The sequence below is a fragment of the Fukomys damarensis genome, unplaced genomic scaffold (assembly GCF_012274545.1).
Source record: "Fukomys damarensis isolate Sample0158 unplaced genomic scaffold, DMR_v1.0_HiC HiC_scaffold_24, whole genome shotgun sequence".
NCBI classification, from domain to species: domain Eukaryota; kingdom Metazoa; phylum Chordata; class Mammalia; order Rodentia; family Bathyergidae; genus Fukomys; species Fukomys damarensis.
The window spans coordinates 63,901,830-63,923,240 of NW_022900936.1; the positions used below are offsets into that span (position 1 = coordinate 63,901,830).

The 21,411-nt window shown below is 49.7% G+C and overlaps 1 protein-coding gene across 2 annotated transcripts in view; it reads right to left on the reverse strand.

Annotated features, from left to right (window-relative positions):
- Positions 1–5,087: 5,087 nt before the first annotated feature.
- Gpr156 (G protein-coupled receptor 156) overlaps positions 5,088–21,411 on the reverse strand; it is a 98,904-nt gene continuing 82,580 nt past the window's right edge. The window contains exons 7-11 of one of the 2 annotated variants that reach the window (XM_033755916.1): positions 20,929–21,024; positions 16,810–17,046; positions 16,648–16,695; positions 10,791–10,949; positions 5,088–6,808 (exon numbers count right to left, since the gene is read on the reverse strand). In XM_033755916.1, coding sequence (XP_033611807.1) covers positions 5,477–6,808; positions 10,791–10,949; positions 16,648–16,695; positions 16,810–17,046; positions 20,929–21,024 — 1,872 coding nt within the window. In that variant the 3' untranslated portion in view covers positions 5,088–5,476. The remainder of the gene's footprint in view (positions 6,809–10,790; positions 10,950–16,647; positions 16,696–16,809; positions 17,047–20,928; positions 21,025–21,411) is intronic. The other variant, XM_033755917.1, reaches the window with a different exon arrangement.

Below are 21,411 nucleotides of genomic sequence, written 5' to 3' on the forward strand. Positions count from 1 at the left end.
CTAGCTTGTCTTCACTGTCACACGTATTCAACACAGAACTTCCTGAAGTGACCAAGTAGCTTCAGAGAGCTGCCTTCCAGCCTCCAGGACATTGATTCAATGACTCAGCACAGAGGATTTTGCAATAGACTCACAGAACCAGACCAGCTTGCTCTTCCTAAGGAGACCTAGGTTGCCCCTAAGTAAATCTCAGCCAGGGTCCCTGCCCTGCTGAATTAAAATTTCTTCTCTGTTCTGTAGCATACTTGAGCCTGTGTTGTGGAACCAGCACTGGAGAATCCAAAGAGTCTTAGGAATCAAGACTGATTTTAGCACAAACTCTGCTTCTGCCTCTAACCAGTCATTTGACTTTCAGCGTTACCTAACCTCTGCCAATCAAAGATTCTTCCTCTGTGAAACAGACAACCACTACTTTGTTGGGTGGTTATATGTTTCTGTATTGTTTTGTTTTTTGTTGGACTGGGGGTTGAACCACCTTGTCCCTGCTAGCTAGGTGCTCTCCTACCGAGCCACATCCCCATGTGGGTTGCAAGTATTAGAGGAGACACGTGCTAAATGGCATAGAGTAGGTAGGTATTGTACAATGTATAACACTTCTACAAAGAATTCTTTGTGTCTCTGGGCTGTATCCTAAAGGGAAAAGTCAGATTTCCTCACTTTTCAGTGACACCTCTCCTTTGGCCCCCACCTGGCATCTAAGTGCTGCAGGTGGATGTGCCCCTGAATGTAGTGCGCTTGGCTGAAAAGGGCTTAGGAGAAAATTCTGCTGCCTGAAAATGGGCCAAACCAAAGGGTCATCCTCAGTTTACCAGATCTATTCCATAGGGACAAACTGACGGCACGGATGGGAAGTGTAGGTAGATAGCAAGAACACATCAAGAGGACTTCTGTATGTAAGGATATTTCCAAACACCTTTCAAAGACATTCCATCTACTTGTTTTTATGTAACATTATAATGCCTGCTACATGTAAGAGACAGCCCAAGACAGTTTACATATTAACTCATTTAGCTTTCATGAGAACCTGATGAAGAAAGGTCTACAGCTTGTGAAACGAGTCATAAAGAGATTATACAACTTGTTGAAAACCACACAGACATGTGAGTGATTTGAAGCCCAGGCACTGCAGTGAGAACAGAAAATTATTGCCCCAAAATTAATAAAGAAGAGAGCCTATCTAAAGCGTCTTCTCTTGACGAAGGGTAGAGATATCATGCAGGATCTAAACTGGGGTGAACCAGCAACATCTCTGTTCCCCATGTGAGCAGATGAGATGCACAGGCCCTGCTTCCCAGGTAATCTTCTGTGAGCCACCTCACTGGGTCACCTTACGATGGTTAGGGTAGGCTATCCCTCTTTCCTCGATTTGTTTGACAGATGTTTATAGAGGCACAGCCATGTGCCACACAGTGCTGGATGTGGGGGGCACCAAGGTCATTATAACACAATTTGGGATGGATGAACTCAATTCAGTAGGGAAAGGAGAAATGACTTTACAGTCACACGCCCACCAAAGGTACCTCTGCTTTTCTTCACAGAAGAGAGCTTTATCATCTTTCAACTCAAAATGGAAAACAACACATTTATTTACACAGAAGCAATTGCCAAGAAATGTGTACTCACCGAGCTTGGAACCATCCTATACCACACCTCCTTCTTGCTTCTCCCTGTTCTTCAGACTTGTGTTTCTTCCATTTTCTTTGTTTCCCTATCCATTTTCTTTTCTCTCAATCACCTACTGATCTCTCCAGGGCCTCTCCTAAGTACTTGTTCTCTGAGGCCCCATGTCCTGGGAAAGAAACCCTGACCCAGATTTGCGAAGCACACATGCTGTTTTGCCTTGTGATGCTGGCATTTCCTGTCTCTCTCTGACCCAAGGAGTAAACATCCTAAGACCTTCCCTTATTCCAGTGCAATTTGGTTGGGGATGTTAAGATCAAAAATTTGAGAAAGAGAGACAGAGAGAGAGAGAGAGAGAGAGAGAGAGAGAGAGAGAGAGAGAGAAATGAGATAGGTACCAGAGGTTGGGACAGCAAGGCTGAGGACAAGAGCTCTCTGCTCTCAGCCTCCTCAACCCCAGGGTGCGTCAGACCCTCTCATAACAGAGACCCCCCCTGTTGTTCCTAGGGGAGGAGCAGCAGCCAGAGTGGGTGGAGGAACAACTTTGGGAATCTTTGGACAGAAGGGGCTCAGGAAGGTGAGAATGACCGAGATGGACAGATGTCCTTCTACTAATACTGCTTACTACCCAAGAACAAGCCAGTTGTTCCCAAGGCATGTTTAAGATCATCAACAGAACTATCTTGTCTCTTTTCTATTAACTCTATCACCTCACCCCACCTTCCCCCAAGAGACTTAAAACACTGTCATTTTCTGAATTCAGCTACTTTTAGGTGTGGCAGTGATGTTTCATTTCTTTTTCTACTCCTTGAAAGGCAGAGAAACAAGAGGACCCCATCTCTGTTTTGATGCTCTGTTCTAGCCCCAGGGTAGGGTCTCTGTCTCTTGTTTCCTTGCAAGTCTGGTCCCAAGACATGCAGACGGGTACTTGGAAGAGGGACAGACATGGACTCTGTGGAGGAGACACACTAAATAGAATGCTCTGAAGAATATGTGCATTGACTTTTCTCTTGGTTATTGCCAAAGTGATATGGCACTATAAAAACATGCCTCCTACAAGTGATGCTTTTCCCCTCCTTTATGAACTCCAGTAAGGTCAAGATGATCCTTTCAGGAAAGAAGTTTTGGGAACGGCCAGAAGACAGAGACAGACTTTACTATCAGGATGCACACTTCCAACCCTAAGATTTTCAATCATCAAAGAGCACACACAGGGGTCAGGATTGGGCCTGGCTGCATGCCCTGCTCAGGACCCACAGGGACAGAGCTGGGATGATGGTGGCAGAGGCAATGTTTACATCTCCAAGATTCCTCTGCACAATTTACAGCCCCTCCTTCAAGCGCATAACCAAGAGCATGCCAAAAGCCATGGCACATAAATCCCTTCAAGAGCTGAAAACATTAGGAAAGGAGCTGGCAAGGAGAAGAGGTTGTGGTGTATACAGTCAATGGCAGACTGGGAGACAGGCAGACATGGTACTGGGCACATAGTTTTTGAAGCAAATGATATGTCTGTCAGGAGTATTTGGGAGAGACTCCCTCTTTCCCACCAGGTCTAGCACAGCTTACAAAGTCACAGTAGATGGAGTGGATAGTAGAAGCCTTTACACAGCTGTGTCCCAAACATGATCCTAATTTAACCAGCGGATCAGTTTTATTTGGGATGCTCATGAAAGGCCAAAGAGCAAACGTGTGCTCCACCTGAGTCCTGAAGGGCGAATAACTCACCAGGTGCACAGAATGGGGGATGAAATTCTAGCCAGAAAGAGGACAGGAATGTGGAAAGGCTGAGACTGAGGGTCTAAAAGCAGATAGGGGGAGAAACCCCGAAGAGTGGTCAGGCTGAGCTTGCAGGTGCCTTACTGACAAGCAGTAAGTGCTACTGGTGGAACCTGGAAGAGGGGAGCTGGAGGAGGTGAACCCCAGCCACAGGACCCTCAGTGGTTCGGAGGCGTCTAGGGTCTCCAAGATTGCTTCTTTCCATTAGTGGAAGTGTTTCTGGCAGAGGTTGCTGTACCCAGAGACTACAGAAAAATCCGGTACAAATGGAAGTTCGGCAACAGATGTGCCTGGAACCCTGGGGAACCCTGAGATGACTCTGATATCCTGTATGTTTTTGCTTCTTTGGGTGCTCAGTCTTCCTAAGGTCCCTGCTCCCCAAACCAAGACTACAATTGCAGAAGACACTTGCCTTAGGAGTCGGATCTCTTTTATTAAGGTATGGCATACAAACAACACATGCAGAGATGACAAACCCACTTGTGGAATAAATTGTGAAATCTGTATTTGAAAGTAGACAGAAGCACCTCCTGGTTTAGCATCTGGAGGTTCACAAGGTATCATCAGACTTGAAAGTCTGATAAATCTGTGAAAAACTTAGTGCCAAACGCCCCCCTCCCAGGCCCAGACTCCTTCACCCAAACCTGAGCACACTCACAGACGCACACCCAGATGGGGTGGGAGGAGCCTGTACATGACAACCAGCTCAACGATAACCAAAGCGAGCCCAGCTTGCTCTCCCTGTGGCTTTGGACAGAGGGCGAGCCACTCATCCTTACTAACTGCCCCACTCCTGGACGGTGCAGGGAGGAAGTGGAGGCCAGGAGCCCAGATTTATTAGCCCAGGCTGTAGGGTGAACACCTCACAGCCGTCTCACATCACCCTTCCTTTACTGTCTGCCTGCTCAGCCTCACTGCCTCTGGAACAGTGAAGAGATCCAACCCGAGGAAGTCCACCAGCCCAGAGTCCCAGGAGCTGTGTGCAAACTTTCCATCTCTGGCAGTGTGATACTGGGGAAGTGACCTTAGTCTCTAAGCCTCAGATTCCTATCTATAAAAATAACACAGTTAAAAATCACAGTTATCCTAAGAATTGCTGACTTTTTTGGGGGGGTGCCAGGGATCGAACTCGGGACCTTACGCTTGCGAGGCAGGTGGCAGCACTACTAAGCTAAACCCCCGGCCCTTGAATTATTGACCTTTGGTCTTGCCAAGTGCAGAGCCAATTCAAGTGAAACGTTCACAACCTGTCTGCTTTCTTGCGCTATCACTCCCTTCTCCCATCTCCCCAGTTTTCTCCAGGTTTGGTCACGTTACCCCAATGGCACTGAAAGCACCATCAGATCCTTCCCACCCCAATCCTCACATTCTCCCAGCACAACACCGTGCCACTGGGAGACCCACGGGGATGGGCCACATGGCCAGGAGACAGTTTGAGCGAGCACAGGAGAGGTCTGAATAGGGTTGGGCACAAAGGATCCGACTGTCTCAGGGGATAGTGAGGCAGGCGGGGGCAGGGGAGCTGGCCGAAGCTGGAGCACAGGCATGACACTGTTTATAATATCAGTAGAAAAAGATCACCCATTCTAGAAGTGGTAGGACCATGAATGTAAGAGATCTGTGTTCCTGGGAGGTCTGCCCACCAGAAGGCCAGCTTCACGGGTCACAGCCCACAGTTTAGGTTCTGCAGAAATCTCCTGTTCATCCTCCATCGTTCTGTCCATCTGTCCATCCACTGGTATACATTAAGTCTTGGAGGATGCATCCTGACCTAGAAAGAAAACTCTGTATGCTCATTTAGCACCTTTAATTCAAGGAGTCAGTATTTTTTATAGTCACTCAACTGGATTCACTGACAGTAATGCTATGAGGTAGTAGCGAGACAGGCAATACCCCGCTTTTTATAACTGGGGAAGTGCTCAGAGTTACACAGTGAGCACAGCTGGAACGTGGTCAGAGCTGGTCAAGTGCAGGGCCCTGTGGGTTCCCCAGCGACCAGACCTTTGCCGTCCTCCCAAAGGCCTTGCTTCAGCTCAGCCTGGACTGACGTCCTCAGCCAGATCGAGCCTGCTGCTTTTCACACCAGGGTGGGTTTCAAGTCATCTTTGAAGTTCACAATGGGCTTGGAGCCAGCACACAGCTTGTCCCAGGAGGTGGGTCGCATAGCAGGTTCAGGGTCAGTGTCTGATGTGCTACTGTCGTGGGAGTCCGAGGAGCTCTGGAAGCAGAATTCACAGTAGGGCCTGTGGCAGCGGCAGAAGGGCTCATCTGAGCTGCTGGACTCAGTGTCGAGGTAGTTACACTGAGAAGACAGGGAGGGGTGGCCAGGGGGCCCTGGGGGCTGAAGCTGCTGCTGCTGCTCAGGCAGGTCTGGCGAGGTGGCTGGGCATGGGGCAGTGGGACTCTGTGCCCAGGGAGCAGCTGAAGGCTGGCGAAGAAAGGCTGCACTACCAGCCCTGGCCCCCTGGGGCTCAGCCTGGTCTTGCTTGCTGCCCACTGAGGAGCCCAACTTCTCTTGAGGTTCTGGGAGAAGCAAAGGCTTCCTGGGAGAGGGCCTTTGTGCCTTACAATCAGCGGTTTGGTGACCCAGCCCTGGGCTGTCCCCACTCTGTGCATTCAGCCCACTGTGTGTTCCAGAAAGAGTCTGATCTGCCCGATGCCCCACGTAGAAGGGCACAGAGCCAGGAAAGTGTGAGCGAGCCCGCTGAGTCGCCCGCCTCCTCCTCACCATGTATGGGCTGGAGCCCAGCTCCTTGGAGACTGGCATCTTCTGTGGGCTGTGGGCAGCACTGCCCTTCCAGGGCTGCTGGGGACAAGACAGAAAATTGGGAAGTGGAGCCCCAGGGCCCAGGCCCAGCTCTTGTATGACTTCCTGAAGTTTTTCCCTGACCACGGAACTGACCCTAGGGAGCCTCTCTGGGGGCTCTTCTGAGCTCTGCCTCTGTCTCTGTGGATCTGAGGCCCCTCTGCCTGGGACAAGACTCTTGCTGGGGGCCATGGGTCCCTGGTCTCCTCTTTGTGAACTCTGCTCAGCCTGTGGCTTCTGGCTATTAGTCAGGTCTAGGTGATCAGAGAAGTCTCTCAAGTCAGGTGTCTTCTTCAGGCCTGGGGAGGGGCTGGTGTTCCTTCCAGGGGCCTGGGGGCTTTGCATGCATGCAGAGGGCCCAGAGGTGCAACGGGAGTCCTGGGCAGCTGTATCAGGGTCTTTCTGTGGAGCAGAGGGGCACTCTGAGGGTCCCGGCACCAGGCCATGGGCGGAGGCTACAGCTGGGACATCCTCGCCCTGGTAGGAAGTAGGTGGGACAGCCCATTCCAGGGAATCACAGGCACACTCAGCAGACATCAGCCTCACAAGCTTTTCTTTGGCATTGTTTACCTGCTCCTGCAGGCTTTCAATCACAGCAATTTTCTGTAAAATAAAAGCAAATCTGTCCATAAAAGATGCTAAGAGTTCCACACTGCCTCTCGTGGTGGTCAAGTGTGGCACTGCAAGATGTTGGTTTAAATCCTAGTTCTTCTCCACACGTGCTGGTGACCTTGGGCCCTGAGGCAGTCGATGAAAAGGGTAGAGATACACAAAGCACTTAGCATAGATGACATGTGGTGCCTAATATGGTTGCTATGCTCTCCATCTTCCCCTTCCACCTCGCTGCGGGAGGGAGGAGGCCCCCTAGCTGCTGCTGGGGGCTGCGGCATCCTGTTGCCTCCCCTAGAGCTGACAGGACTGGATCACTCTGCAAGACACCAGCCTGGGCAGCATTTGGGAAAGTCTACTGCAGGGTGCTCATACTTCTGCAAACTACAGAAGAATCTGAAGCACGTCTCTAGGGGACAAACAAGTGGGGAAACAAATATTTTTCCTCTTGCTAAACAGTCTAGAGAATGGCAAAACAGGGAGAAGGCTGGAGATTCCTGATCCAAACAAATCAGACTGGAGCCAGGAGGGGCCAATGAGAATCTTGGGTTTGTGTCATCGCCTCCCCCAGCCGGGCCTCTGGGGGCGAAAAGCCAAAGCTACCATCTGGCAATGTCAATTGTCAGTATCTCCTGACAAAGTATGCACACCATAATTACTGTAGGAACTTTAGACACACAAACAAAAATATTGGGCCAATCGCTGTAGAATGGAGCCCACGAGGTGAATGAGGTTGGGGCAGTTCTGCAGCTGAGCTGCCCACCTGCTGCACGGGTGTCAGCGGATAAACAGGCTGTGACCAGGACAACTGGCAGGTGACAGCTGCAGAGGTGTGCCCATCCTAGCTGCAAGGCTGTGGGGGCAGGAAGTGGGAGCAGGAGTATCGGCGGTGGGTGTGCAAGGCATGGCTGGACCCGGGATATCTGCTGTGGTGTGGCAGTGGGTTGCACACCTCAGACTGTCTGTCTGTCTGTCTGTCCTTGGAAGTCCCAATGCTCAAAGGCAGAGGAGCAAGCCTGAGGTCTTCCTGGGGAACAGATGGTCTTGGGGCAGATGGCACCGGATCAAGAGTTTGGAGAAGGACTGTGTTCTAGGAAGGGCTGTCTGATAACCACATGTCACTTTTTTGTTGGGTAAGAGGCTAAGGATGAGCATTTAGACGGCCATCTACCATGCCCTAGAAACAAAAGGAAGTTCCTTTGTTTAGGATAACTAATATAAGTTGCCCAAGCTGTGGTTACTTCTCAAGTTTACATGGAAGAGTTGCTCAGAAATGATCCTGTAAGGGAGCGGTAACTGAATGGAAACAGACCCATAATCAGGCAGGGATGGCAGGCAGACCCACTGCTCCCATGGGTAAGCAGAAAAGGTGTTTCTGCTAGGTTACATCCTCCCCATTTCACTCTGGTCTAGTCTACTTCCTTACCAGCAGGAGAAAGGCCAGGGGCAATGAGGGACTGGTGACTCAGCGGAAGGGACTTTCAGCTGAGCACCTGCCTACCCTGACTTCCTGTCCTGACAGCAGAGCAGTAAGTAAGATCTGGGTATTTCCTGGTGAGTGCAGACGATCAAAGGTCCACCAGGAGCAGAGAGGATGAGTAACAGGGCAACATCTGGCTCTGCCTGGTGCCTGGGATGTGCTGTGTGCTGCTAGTGTCTGGGATGTGTCTCCCACTCCCTCTGAGAATCTCTCAGGGTGACTGTGATGGCTGCACAGGGGGCCCCACGCTCTTCCCTCCTCCACTAGCCCCTGCTCCTGAAGCCTACTATGCCTCAGAGGCCACTACTGCCTCACTGAGTCAAGAAAAAGCCATTAGCTGATGACAACTCTCCCTTGGGTGAAATCTGGATGATGCCTTTTTGCGCCTTAGCCACAAATTCCTTTGAGTATTGGAAAATAGTAAAAGCCTTCTGCTGGGAAGAATACTCTTCTCCCAGCAAATGAAACATCTAAAGCTGCCCAGGGCCAGATTTAGAAGATTAACATAAACAGTAAATTTCCCTTTTTCCTGAAAAGGAAGTGGGACTCTGTGTTCACCAGGGCTGATACTAATTAGAGGTGCGGTATGAGGCACCACCACTGTGAGACCCAAACCGACCTGGCAGCTGGTGGGAAATGAGCTTATTAATGGTTACTCTTGGCACACGGAGAAGGTAAGGTCCACAGTCCACCAGAGGGTGCAGGGCCCAAGCAGAAGTAGACCTACCTTCTCTGTTCTCTGGTGCCAGGAATAAAAGTTGCAGGCCAGCTTCCTGTGCTGCAGAATATGGAAGGTTCTGGTTGTTGCCAGCACACAGGGTAGCCAGTAACGCACTGCCTCTAACAGATTCTGGGGGACCCCTGGCCAAGAGGGAAAGAGGGGAGAGAGCAACACGATATCCTGTCCAAGTAATAGGAAAAAGGAAAGCACTAGGGAGCAGAGGGGGCTGCAGAGCAGGGAAAGGTAAACCAGGAGGCTGGAGTCAGGACTCACGCACATAGCAGGGGAGGACAGGTTTGTGCTTATCTAAGAGGCAGGGGCGGATGCCAGGGCACAGACACTGGGGATGGGCTGCTATTCTCAGGCCTGGTCTGGGAAAAGTGCTCCAGGGTAGCAGGTACTGGGGAGGTCACGTCTTCCCACCTCTGCCTCTGTACGCCTTAGAGTTCTTCCTCTCAGACTTAAGGCGTTTGTTTGCATAGAGCAGACACAGCCACTGCGTAGGAAACAGAGTAGTGTGGCAGAAATACACAAAATATGCCACATGGTACCATAAGGCTAAAGACTCAGTCCGCTTGGCTGTTCCGGTGTGAGCTGACTAACTGAAAACCATGTTGGCTGTTCCAGCCAAGTCTCTGGCCTTCTGTGTAGCTGAGGGTGGGGGAATACAGAGCATCAAGGGCAAGGCCACTCCTCTGCAGGTGGGGAGAAGTCTGGCTTTGAAATGATGCCCTGAGTGTTTACTTGATAGTAAAGAAATGGACACGAAGTACTCAGATGGGCCAAAATGGTCCGGAGCCCAAATATGGGTAGAGCCCAGAGGCCAGGGTCCATGGGTGCCTAGCAGACTCAGCCTCATTGGTGGTTGACCGCAGGTGTCCCCTGACACCTCGTCTCATGAGGACTGATCACACCCTAGGGGCAGTCCCACTACCAAAATGTTCAATTTCCCAAACAGCACCTGCTCAGCACCTGAACAAAATACGGAATGTGCTTTAGTAGTGTCAAAATACTGACTAATACTCTGGGCCCTGTGCCTTCCTCCTGAGGAATGTGGCCCTCAATGTGTCCACGTGCTGCCTCAAGCCCACGCTACGCTTTTCTGGGACAGCAGCCAACTCTGGCTTACAGAAGAAGGAAGGGCTGGGCTGCCTGGGCCTGCTGGGTGTGGTAATGTTCAGTTCCCTTCCCCACCTGCAGAACCATCTGGACTTTCTGGGTTGATGGATAATTGAGATCTCCTGTTGGTACCTGGAGAAGAGACAGTAGGGCCCCATAGAATCTTGAACTTGAGGGCATTGCTCTCTCTCTGTAAAGAACGAATGAATCACAAAGATGCTAGCCTCCACTACAACTCAGGGCCTTTCCATGCTGTTCCCTCTGCTAGGAATGCTTTTCCCTGTACCCTCTGCCTGGCCAATTTGTACTTACCCTTCAACTTTTGTCCAGCTATCTTCTCTGACTGCTATAGATTGGTTCCCTGGTCCCCTCATACCTGTTATTCTGATTTTCCACCCTCGTTTCTTTCCTTGATAAACCTCGCCACACTGATGCTTGTTTCTTGGATCAACACCCATTCCCGCCACTGGAACTGGGAGCTCGTCTGTTCACTGATTGTGTGAGGTGGATGGTAGTCAGTGTGGAGTGTGGACTTGCTTGCTCCTCTGGGAAGTGTGAGGATGTGGGAGAGCAGGGGAGGGGAATGCCGGCAATGACGGTGTTGAGGGCAACCTGCGGCTCCTTCCAGGGAGCCCGCCAGGGAAGGTGTGGTTCACCTCTGTGAGCAGCCTCTCCAAGGAGCTCTTCTCGCCACGTGCATGGCAGTTCTGCTCCTCCCCAAACTGCGGACAGAAGCTCTTGCTGGGAGTGCTGAAATATCTGGCCATGCGTCGGATTGTTTGGTTTTCCCCTTCAAATGCCTTCCATTGCTTCAGCTGTTAGAAAAAAAAGAACATATGTTATTTATTTCATTACACGCCCAGAAATACATTCCCTCTCTTTCCCATGAGCACCCAGGAATGGCACCGTCACAGGTGCACATGAGCACAGCCAGTCTCTCCTTCAAATGCACTTTGCTCTGGGGGCTCAGAGGCGGTAAGGACAGAAAGCACAGAGAATGTTAAGGTCATGTAGGTTTGAAAATTGCCAGAGAACTGATGGGGTAGATGGAACAGCCTTCTCTGCCACTGCAGAGTGATAAAAGAAGCTAGAACTGAGTATAATTCGAGAGCCAGAGTTCTGGAGCAGTCACTAGGGGAAACATTTGAAATACCATGAAAGCCTTTCTAGGCGCATGGACTGTTCTCACTGATTTTGCAAGTGCTGAACCGAGATGTGTCTCCTGCTATTGAAGACCCAGTTCCCTCTTGGTGGCTTCTAATCCAAATCCACACTTAAGACTCAGCAGACAGAAGACCGCAGATGTCTGACATGTGACCATAGTTTTTTTCTTTGACACATGAGGAAAGAGTCAGGTAGAAGGAGGGTGACTCGACTAAGCCCACCCAGAGAGCCAGCGGCAGACGCACATCTGTAACAACTGCTGGGGACACGGCCTGTGAGCACTGAAGCTCCTGGGCAGCAGCAACTGGCCTCAACACAATCGTGGAGGTACATGCTGGTTCCCCCCAACTGGGGCAGAGCTGGCGCAAACAGGTCTGCTCTGGGCCTCTGCGACGGGCTGTCCACTTGGTGCACACCTGTGATATGGGTGACAGGAACCACAGTGGTTTCAGCTTCTCTTTCCCTCAGGAATCCAGGGAGGGATGCTGGGGACTCTGGCAGGTTAGGAAAATAATGCTGAGGCATCTGTGGGTGGCATCAGAGAAAACATGGGACTTCCTTGCTCAATCATTAGCGAAACTCAGACAATGCAGCAGAGCCAAACTTTATGAATCCCATGCAGGACTCCAGATCCCAACCCAGACTCAGTCCCATACTCTCACTCGAGGCTTCTGGGGTCCTCAGCATACATCTTCATGGCATCAGGAGCCTGTGTGGCCTGTGCTAGGCCAGGCTGGGGCCCTCCACTCTCTGACACTTCCTTGTACATGTGACTGAGGACTGGGAGAGGGACTGAGTCCTGCAGGTAGGCCCAGCGTCATCGAAGAGTCCTGATAAGAGGGAGGCGGGGCTCAGAAGAGGAGATGTGATGGTGGGAGAAAGAGAGGAAGAGAGACTGAGGGAGATTTGTAGATGCCATGCTGCTAGCTCAGAAGGGGAGGAAGGGCTGGTGAACCAAGGAATGCACGTGGCCTCTAGTGCCTGGAAATCCAAGGAAACAATTCCCTCTAGGGTCTCCACAGCGAACACAGACCTACTGACATGATCTATTTTAGCCAGATAAGATTCACTTTGGATCCCTGGCCCCCAACATTGTAAAAATGGTATTGTTTAAAGCCACTAAGCTTGTGGTCATTTGTTACAGTAACAGGAAGCTTCTACAGTGGGGTGAAAATCAAGTCTTTAACAGGTCACACCCAGGCATGCTTGGTTCTGTCACCTCCTCCCTCTCCGCTGGTTTCTATTTGTGCTTCAAATCAGCAAAGACTGGTGTTCCCCACACGTGCAGCGCACTCTCCCACCTCTCCCCAGGTTGTGGCACAGTCCCGCCTGAAATGCCACCCACTGTCCTTCCTCGTCTGCTCAGTGAACTCTTACTTCTCCTTAAGACTGACCCTAGATGCCCCATTTGCTGCCCTTTCCTAGGGAGGTTGGGGCCAGGCGACCAAAGCACCTGGCACAGGCTTTTAATGCCTTTCGTGTCTGATCGCCCAGACCGCAGGTGGGGCCACGTCTTTCATTGCCTGCACCCAGCTACTGAGAGACGGGCAGAGGCAAATGTGAGTCCGTGAAGGAAGCTTTTCTTTAAAAAGCTCCGCGGTCTCATAGGGCTGTTGGGACACAGACAGACATCTAGAAAGCAGAATAGAAAGTCCCAAGGGTCCTCCTCATGGAGGGGCAGAAGAGACCCCTGGGGCACCAAGGGGGAAACCCTGTCCTACCTCAGGACCTGCCTGACTCTCAGAGGGAGAGGTGGAGTCGGGTGGGTCGAACTGAAGTCACAAAGGCAGAGGCGGGCTGATTGCTGGTGATGACCTCAGCACTTGGCATAAACACTTTGGCATTTCCTGAGTAAGGCCTGGAAGGCTCCTCTGTCCTCTGCCTCATTGTGTTCATTTCATCCAGCTCTCTGGCGCCGCCTAGAGGCCATTTGGGGTATCTGGACCTTTGCTCTCATCAAGCCCCATCAGCAGTCTGAAAGTTCAGGGGCCAAGGAACCCACCTTGTTGCGAATCACTACCCTATCTGCCCTGCAGCTCTCCTATATTCATTTCCAAATTTACTCAGCTTTGTTATTGTCCAGGAGATACAAGTCTCAGAAGAATTCTACGGAAGACCTCTGAGCCAAAGAGGGACAAACCCCATAATTATTGTATTTTAAGAAAGAACTGCACTCTGGGAGGCTGAGGCAGAAGTATGGATGGCTAAGTTAGGTGGAAATATAGGCAGTCAGACAGGGCTGGGACCTTGTGAGAGTCGGTGCAGAGGATGAAAGCACATTACAACTGTGGCTGGAGCCACTTCTGTTGAAGGCCAGGCCTGAAGGTAAAGACAGAAAGACCAGGCCCACGTGCTTTCCCAACAGATAAGTCATATACTATGATTGGTCCAATAAAGTCTAGACAGACATCACCCAGGTGGATGATCAGGACCCTCCGTCCATCCCTGCCTAAAAAGGTCCTTGCTCTTTCCGTGTACACTTGCTACATGACCCGATCCCCCATTGGATCGATATTACCTAAGCAGCTTTTCTTGCAATCTTATTGGTCAATCACAGTTTTGACCGAAGTTGTACGCACCTTGTGATTCCGTTCTATTAAACTTCCTTTGAGAAGTGGGCAACCCAGTTTCAGGTCCCCTCTTGTCTCTCGGGAGCTAATTCTCAATAAAATTTTCCTGTTCTTAACCTCCTTAGAATTCATTCTTCAACTTTGGGGAAAATGATGAACTCAGAGTGTCTGACACCCAACAGATTGGGGGTGACATTTATTCCCCCTACCTCAGCAAGAGGATCACACATTTGAGCCCACCTTGGGCAACTTAGTGAAACTTGTGTCAACATTTTTTAAAAATTTTAAAAAATGGCTAGGCATGTAGCTCAGTGTGAAGGCCCTGGATTCCATCCCCAGTACCACCTCCAGCAAGCAAACAAACAAACAAACAAAAAATGTACTTCCTAGATGTAAAATACAGGAGATTACACTTTTTCATTCTACATCATGAGAAAAAGCATGAGAGAGAAGATATAAGAAGAGAGCTAAAGTAAGAGGAAGGAAGCTCGCGAGAGCCAGGAGGAAAGGGGGAGTGCAGCAGGGAGAAGGGAAGAAGGCAGCGCTGTCCACGTGCGCACTTCCTGTGCCTGGAATCCTTCCCCTGCTACTTCCACAAACAAAGAACTGCTGCTCAGTTACAACCCCAAAGTCAGACTGTGAACTGTGAGTCCCCCTGCAGTGTGGCTGGCAGAAGAGGGTGCACTGAGATGCCATTTGGGTCCTAGAGGTAGAGGACCCAAAGCCGGGGTGCCTGGGCTTGTGCTGCAAGGGGGCAATGGTGAGGCAAGGGTGGAGAGGAAACAGGCCAGGGCCACTTTCTGGAGGAAGCTGTTCTCGATACTTTCAGATGGAGGTATTACATGGGAAGAGCTATATTTTCCTAGTATAATATTAGTTTTTCCCTCATGGTCACAAAATGGCTGCCATTCCTCCACATATCACATATGTCCAAGGCAGAAAGAAGATAAAAGGAGCATGCCAGTCATGCTTACCACTTTTTCCCCCCAGGAAAGTAAAAGCTTTCTCAGAGACCTCTCAGAAAAACTCCAGCACTCCAAACAGTGTCACAGGACACCTTTAGCTATACGGAGGTAGGCAAAGCAAATGTTTAGCTCTTTTGGGCTAAACAGCAGGAGATAAGCAAGGTAAAAAGGAGTTGCTGGCAACAAGGTTCGCCAGTCGATAATGTTGACCACAGGGCCTAAGAGGAGAATTCATTTTTTCCTCCATTTCTCCTTCCTCCCAGGGAACAGCCCTTGCTTTTCAGAGCCTGAGTTTGCTGTAGACTCAGCTGTCACCAGTTTCCTTCAATCTAATTTTTTTTCAGAACTAGGGATTGGATCCAGAGCCTCTGCACTGAGATACATCCCAAGCCCTTTTTATTTTTTCTTATTTTGAGGCAGGATTTTGCTAAGTCACTAAGTTGCCCAGGGTGGGCTCCAGCTGGGGACCCTCTTGACTCAGCCTCTGAGTGCTAGAGTCACAGGCACGCAACCACCATGCCCATCGTCAATCTAGTTCTTATGACACTAAGAGCCAGCAAAAATGCCCCTGGTTCCTGACACAGATGCAAGACCCATCCTGGGATTCTAATGCTGCTGATGTTTTGCTGTTTGTTTAGTCTGCTGAACACTTTAATAAGAATCTCTGAACAGGAAGAAGTGTAAAGGGCCCACGCCAGCTCTGTGCCAGCACCGTCCTCTTCCCACACATCAACACACAGCAACCTCCATGGCCAAGGCGGAAGTGCCAGGCTCACCCCACATGAAGGAGCAGTTCATGGTCCCGGGGAGGCTGCAGTGTGTGTGGGAACAGAGGCCTGGGGGCGGGGAGAAAAGGGAAACTGGCAGGAAATAACAAAGTACTTTGCGCGGCCTGGGGCCACGGCTCCTTGAGAAGATGAGAAGAAGAATCAGAAGTTTGAGCTCAGCCTGGTCAACTTAACAAGACCCTGTTTCAAAAAATAAAAGGAGCTAGGGGTACAGCAGGGCAGTAGAGTGCCACTGGGTTCTACCCCCAGCATTTCAAAACACAAACACAAACAAAAACTACTCGCATGCCTAGCCCACCAGGTTGGTACCAGCTACGTCTGGACTCCGTTTTCTTACATAAATGGGGGTGTGGGTTAAGACCGCTGGCTCCTGTCCCTGTGTCCCTGAAGGGAGCTCACCGTTAGCTGGGAGCTTGTCCGGGCAAAGGCAGCAACTGAAGCCAGGAAAAGACAGATCTATCCCTTTCGAAGTTCTGCTCCTTCAAGTACTTGCCCGGCCTCAGTTGAAAGGTACAGGGCAAATGGGAAAGGGCTGCTAGGATCCAGGAGGAAAAGTGCCCAGCGCCAACTTCATTACTTGTGCAGGAGTGGCTCAGTGGCCCTTGGGCACAGCAAGCACAGTTTCACACCAATTTCCTTTCACCCTATGGATTCCTTCTCCTTCCTTCTAACTCCCGCTCTTCCTCTACCTTCTGGATAGTTCTACTTCTCCCTCCTCTATTTGATTTTCTTTTTCTTAATCCCCATAATATGAAAATCATTTTTATTTCTCCTTGTTGTAAAAAGAGGAGGAACATTTTATCATTTCTTTTAATAAGAAGACAGGAAAAGCATTTTAAATCACACATTTTCAGGTTTTTCTTTGTGAATCTGCGATCCCAAACTGGAACGAAAGAAAGGCTCCTCCCTCCCAGGTGAGCCAAAGAAGTAACATTACGGAGATGCGGGGAGATTTGGAAGGAGTAAAGCAGAGAGGACAGCGGCTGGAAAGACATCTACGTGAGGTTCCCTGCGGGGAACGGATACCTGGAAGAGAGGAAGAACAGGGGATCCTTTCTTCCTGTTCACTGTCCACTACATGGCATGGAAAGGCAGCAGTAGAAAACAAAATGAGAAACGTATCAGCCCCTGTGAAAACTCTAGAATGCCTAAGAAGTCTGGCCAGGCAAAATCCTCCCTGGAGCGTACCTGGGGAATGAAGATGGAGCAGTTGACTGTGGTTGTGCAAACAAAGATGCCTCCAGTTGTGAGTCCAAAGACCAGGTTGGGCCAGGAGTGCAAGTATCTGGTGACCACAAAAAGCAGCCCAGCAGCCAGGACCAGCAGGTTGACCCCAACCATGATGGTGAAGGACTGGTTCACAGGAGGAGCACTGACATGGTCTGTCAGGCCAGCCAGGTAGGCGCCACACAGCAGGAGCAGCCCCTGCAGTGGAGAGGGACCAAGGGCAGAAATGGGGGAACAGCTCCAAGAGCAGCAGGGAGGAGCGACGGCCCCATCTGTAAACCAGGGCCACGCCTGGAACAAGGAGTGATTGAAATACACAGTGAATGTTTTCACTTAAAAACATTATCATAGCAAAAAGATACATTGAGGGTGATGCTAAGGGGATAAATATGTTCAAAGTGAAAGGGAGAATTTTGAGAAGATGAATGTCTTTCATTGTCATAGATATTTTAAGTGAAGCCATCACCAAGTTTTTGATCACACCTAGTTGAACAAACGTTACAGCAATTTATGTCAAATAAAAATGTAAAGGGGTGTCCTTATCCACCTTAGTCACTGAGTCTGGCCCTGTGCGACTTCTGGTTCTTCTCCAAAGTCAGAATGAACCATGAAAGGTGAGTGTTTTGAGTCGATTCAGGACATCGAGGCAGGTGTGACGGCATAACTACAGACTCATGAGAGAGGACTGCCAGAGCTGCTTCAGAAAGTGGTAAGGACGATGGGATGAGTGTGTTTGAAGTTTGGGGAACAGTTTGAGGAAGATTCATGGCCATATGTCTTTTACTGTAAGAAATTAAAAAAAATTTTTTAACATTCACCATAGTTTTCAATCACATCTCATACATAATTGGGCCTTGATAAATGTTACTTTCCTCGCCTTCACCTTCACTAAGAATTAGCTCACCAGACGTCAGCAAGTCAGCCATCATGCAAGACTCTTCTGGGACAAAGAAGAGGCTCCCACCGGGGAATGGCACTCCGCACCAGGGGTGATGGGCACTGGGAAGGCAGGGGCACCTCCTGCTGCTGCTGTGGTTTTGTTCTGTGCAGAGCTGAGGGGCACAGGGAGCTGGCAGTGACCTGTGGTCTGCGTGTCACCACAGGCAGTGCCAGTGGGCTGGGAGAGGCTCTAATCTGCCCAAAGGCACCCTCTGTTCTGCGCCTGCCTGGGAGGGAGGCCGTCCCAGTTCACAGAGAAGCTCTGTGGGCTGGCCGTGGCTCTCTGTGGCTGGACTTAGGGGAGATGGAGGGTGGGAAAGAGGCAGGCTGGGGCCTAGGCAAGAGCAGAGGCAGGCCCAGGCCACAGTCGCTCCATCTAGGTGTTCCCTGCTTTGTGACAGTGCCTGCACCACCACAAGGTCAGTGCTCTCTTCTTCCCATGGACATAAACTGTTCTACTGCTTTTGCCTGTGCTAAGGAGAGAAAAACACAACTTTGTGAGTTTTTGCCAGAAGGAGCTGCATATACACAGAAATCAAAGGTTTAATCAATAATACGTAGGTTCAACATACACTGGCCTAACTGCATGCTACACCAGATGAGGTGAGGAACTGGTACGATAGAGAGTAAGTCATGGTCCTGGGTTTGCAGTACCCAGTCTGATGTGGAGGCTTCCTTCGGGAAGTACGGGCACACTCATGTCTATAACACAGATGTGAAGATGCTGGGAGACTAAGCTGGGACTGGGAACGGTGTGGTCAGGAGAATCACGATAGGATGGCCAGGCATCAGGAGGACTCTTCCAGGGCCCTGAAACCACAGGGATCCACCCATCAGGGTGGCCCTAGAGACAATTTCTCAAGCACCAGTGAGCCAGGAGGAAAGAAGTCAGCACAGGAAAACTGCCTCCCAGGTACTCCTAATGCCCAGTGCCCCACGTGGCGCCAAAGGGCTGCACTCGGTCATCCTGAGATTCCCAATGACCAGAGGTCATAGCAGTCAGGAGGTCAGGGGGCCTGACATTTGAGTAACGGATACTATCAGGAGGCTTGTGTCAAAGGGGCATAAAGTTAATACTGTGAATCTGAAATGTTTCTATATGCTTCTAATAAAATGTTTTAATTCCATTAAACTCTCGCTAGAAGGGAAGTGGTGTGAGTAAAGCCGCTGCCCATCAGTGGCTCTGGTTTGAGGGTGTCACGTGTGACCCACTGTTAGGGTAGGGGAGGTGACAGGCTCGGACAGGGGTCCCAGAACTCCATGTATAGACTGGTGCCCTTCTCACAAGCCCCTCGCTGCCCACGCAGGGACCAGTACTCTTCCTCCTTTGTTCCTTCATCCTCCTGAACAATAGTACAGTGATACAAAGTACAGATAGGAGCACACAAAAGACAACCAAGGTGTGTTACACGGTGCGTTGCTAGTTCAGGGGCTGGGGAGGGCAAGGAGCTCCAGGGGCCTGGGAGAGGCACTGGGTTGCTCAGATTTGTCCAGAGGCAATGGAAGAACAACTGAAACACGAATCTAACTATTTATCTACTAACTGGGCTCCCGCTCTGGGCTGGGAGAGGCTGAAATCTCTTAACGTGCTTTGACTCTTTTGTAACTCAGCACAGCTCTGAGTGGGACTCATCATTGTTCCTATTTCACAAATGAGGGAATCAAGGCTCCAAGAAGTTAAAGGAGGCCCGTGGTCCGTGAGGAAGGGGCTGGGTCAGAATTCTTTACATTCTGAGGCTTTTTTCCCTCACCTCTAGAAAGATACAAGAGATCAAGAGCTGGTCATTTCCTGGACCCGTTTTTAAAAAGTATTTCGGTCAAAGTAATATATGCCCATAGTGAAAAAGCACTATTTCTCTGGCCCAGCCTGCCCATCCCCGGACTGTCCCTCAGAAGTAACCACCTCCAACATTTTCCTAGTGGTGCAGTAAGTGAAGGTTACCTTTAAAGGTCACCGTTGCTACAAAATCTTCTAACAGTCAGTTGCCCAGGCCTCTCCACCCCAGCACTCAGCAGCAGTCTCATGTAATAGGCCTGTCCTACACCCTTGGAGCCAGTTCTCTGTCCTTCTAAGCAGGAAATCTGCTGAGAGAGGGTCTGTTCTGAGGACACCCCCTTGGTGTCCTGCCTTCAGGAAACAGGACCTTACGTTTGTTCCTCTCATGGAGACAAACGAGTCTGAGGCCAGGAGATCTGTGGCACTACGGAAGATACTTTGAGGGACTTGGACACACTCCAAAGGCACTGTGCATGTTGCTGTCTGCCTTAGGGCCAGATCTTCTCCCAACCAGAGAAAGTGGGGTGTGCAAAAGGCAGCAGGATCTGTGACCCAATTCTTAAAGAAAGAGACAAGAAACTTGTAAGGGCACCTGGAGACAAAATGAAGCCAGGTAGAATATTTCCTCATAATGATCCTTGCAGAGGAGACTCACAGAACAGTATATTGCCAAATGAACTTAAAAGCTGGACTGCAAAACTGTGGAGATACAGTGGGTAAACCCAGATGATTTGAAGGATATTATCATTTGGATCTAACACATCCCTCCAAAGGCCCATGTGTTCAGAGGAGGGGCTTTTGGAAGGTGACTGGATCATGAGTAACTGCTGATGGATTCACGATTTGATGGCACTATTGGGAGATGTTGGATACTCAGTAGGTGGGGGCCAACTGGATGAAGCAGGTCACCGGGGACAGGGCTGTGAAGACTATCTTGTTTCTGGCTGCCATAAGGTGAGGCGTTTTCCTTTACCACACCCTTCTGCCATGACCTTTCTTCCTTGCCACCAACCCAGAAACCACAGAGCCAATTAAACATTGACTGAAACCTCCAAAACTGTGAGCCAAAATAAAACTTTTTTCCTTTAAGTTATTCTTAGGTATTTTGTCACAAGGGCCGGAAATGGGCTAACACAGGGGAAGACTGAATAAGTCCAAAGGGTTGGAAAAGTGACTCTGCAAACATAAAAAGTAGAGAAATAAAAAGGGTCACGGCTTTGAGATTTATACAAGGTCTCCTTTGAGTCCAAGATTCTTTGGGGACATTATTAATTAATATATCTTGCTACATTTCTATAATTATCTCTTCAAATCCATTTTGTTTGTGACAAATAAATGGCACCCAAGGAGGTATGATTACCAACCTTACACCCCAAAACGAGAGCAATCCAGATATCGGAGTAGCGTGAAGCACAGAAGTTTGTGTTGGTCAAAGAGCAGGACACATCTCTCCCGGTCACCTAGGAGGGTCATAGAGTCAGAACTGAAGGCACCCGCAGTTTCCAAAAAGGAATAGTTCTTTGCAAACATCCTGAACTATGTACTTCTCTACAACATATAATTTCCCCTTCACTATAAAAAAAATTAAAAAATGTAAGTGAGGTGACTCCCTTAGAATCTAAATGAGTGGCTCTGAGTCAGAAGAAAAGATAGAAAAGTTGGGTGAACATGTAGATGCTGGATGGTAGGACTCTGAGTCATGTGCTCTGCTACCACAGGGATTTTAATTAGTGCCTCAGCGAAGTTACAGATTATTTCACATTATAGAGCTTTACTGGCAAACAGTAGACTCCTTAGTATATTAGATCCTACAATGTCATGATTCCTCTCTCTCTCTCTCTCTCTCT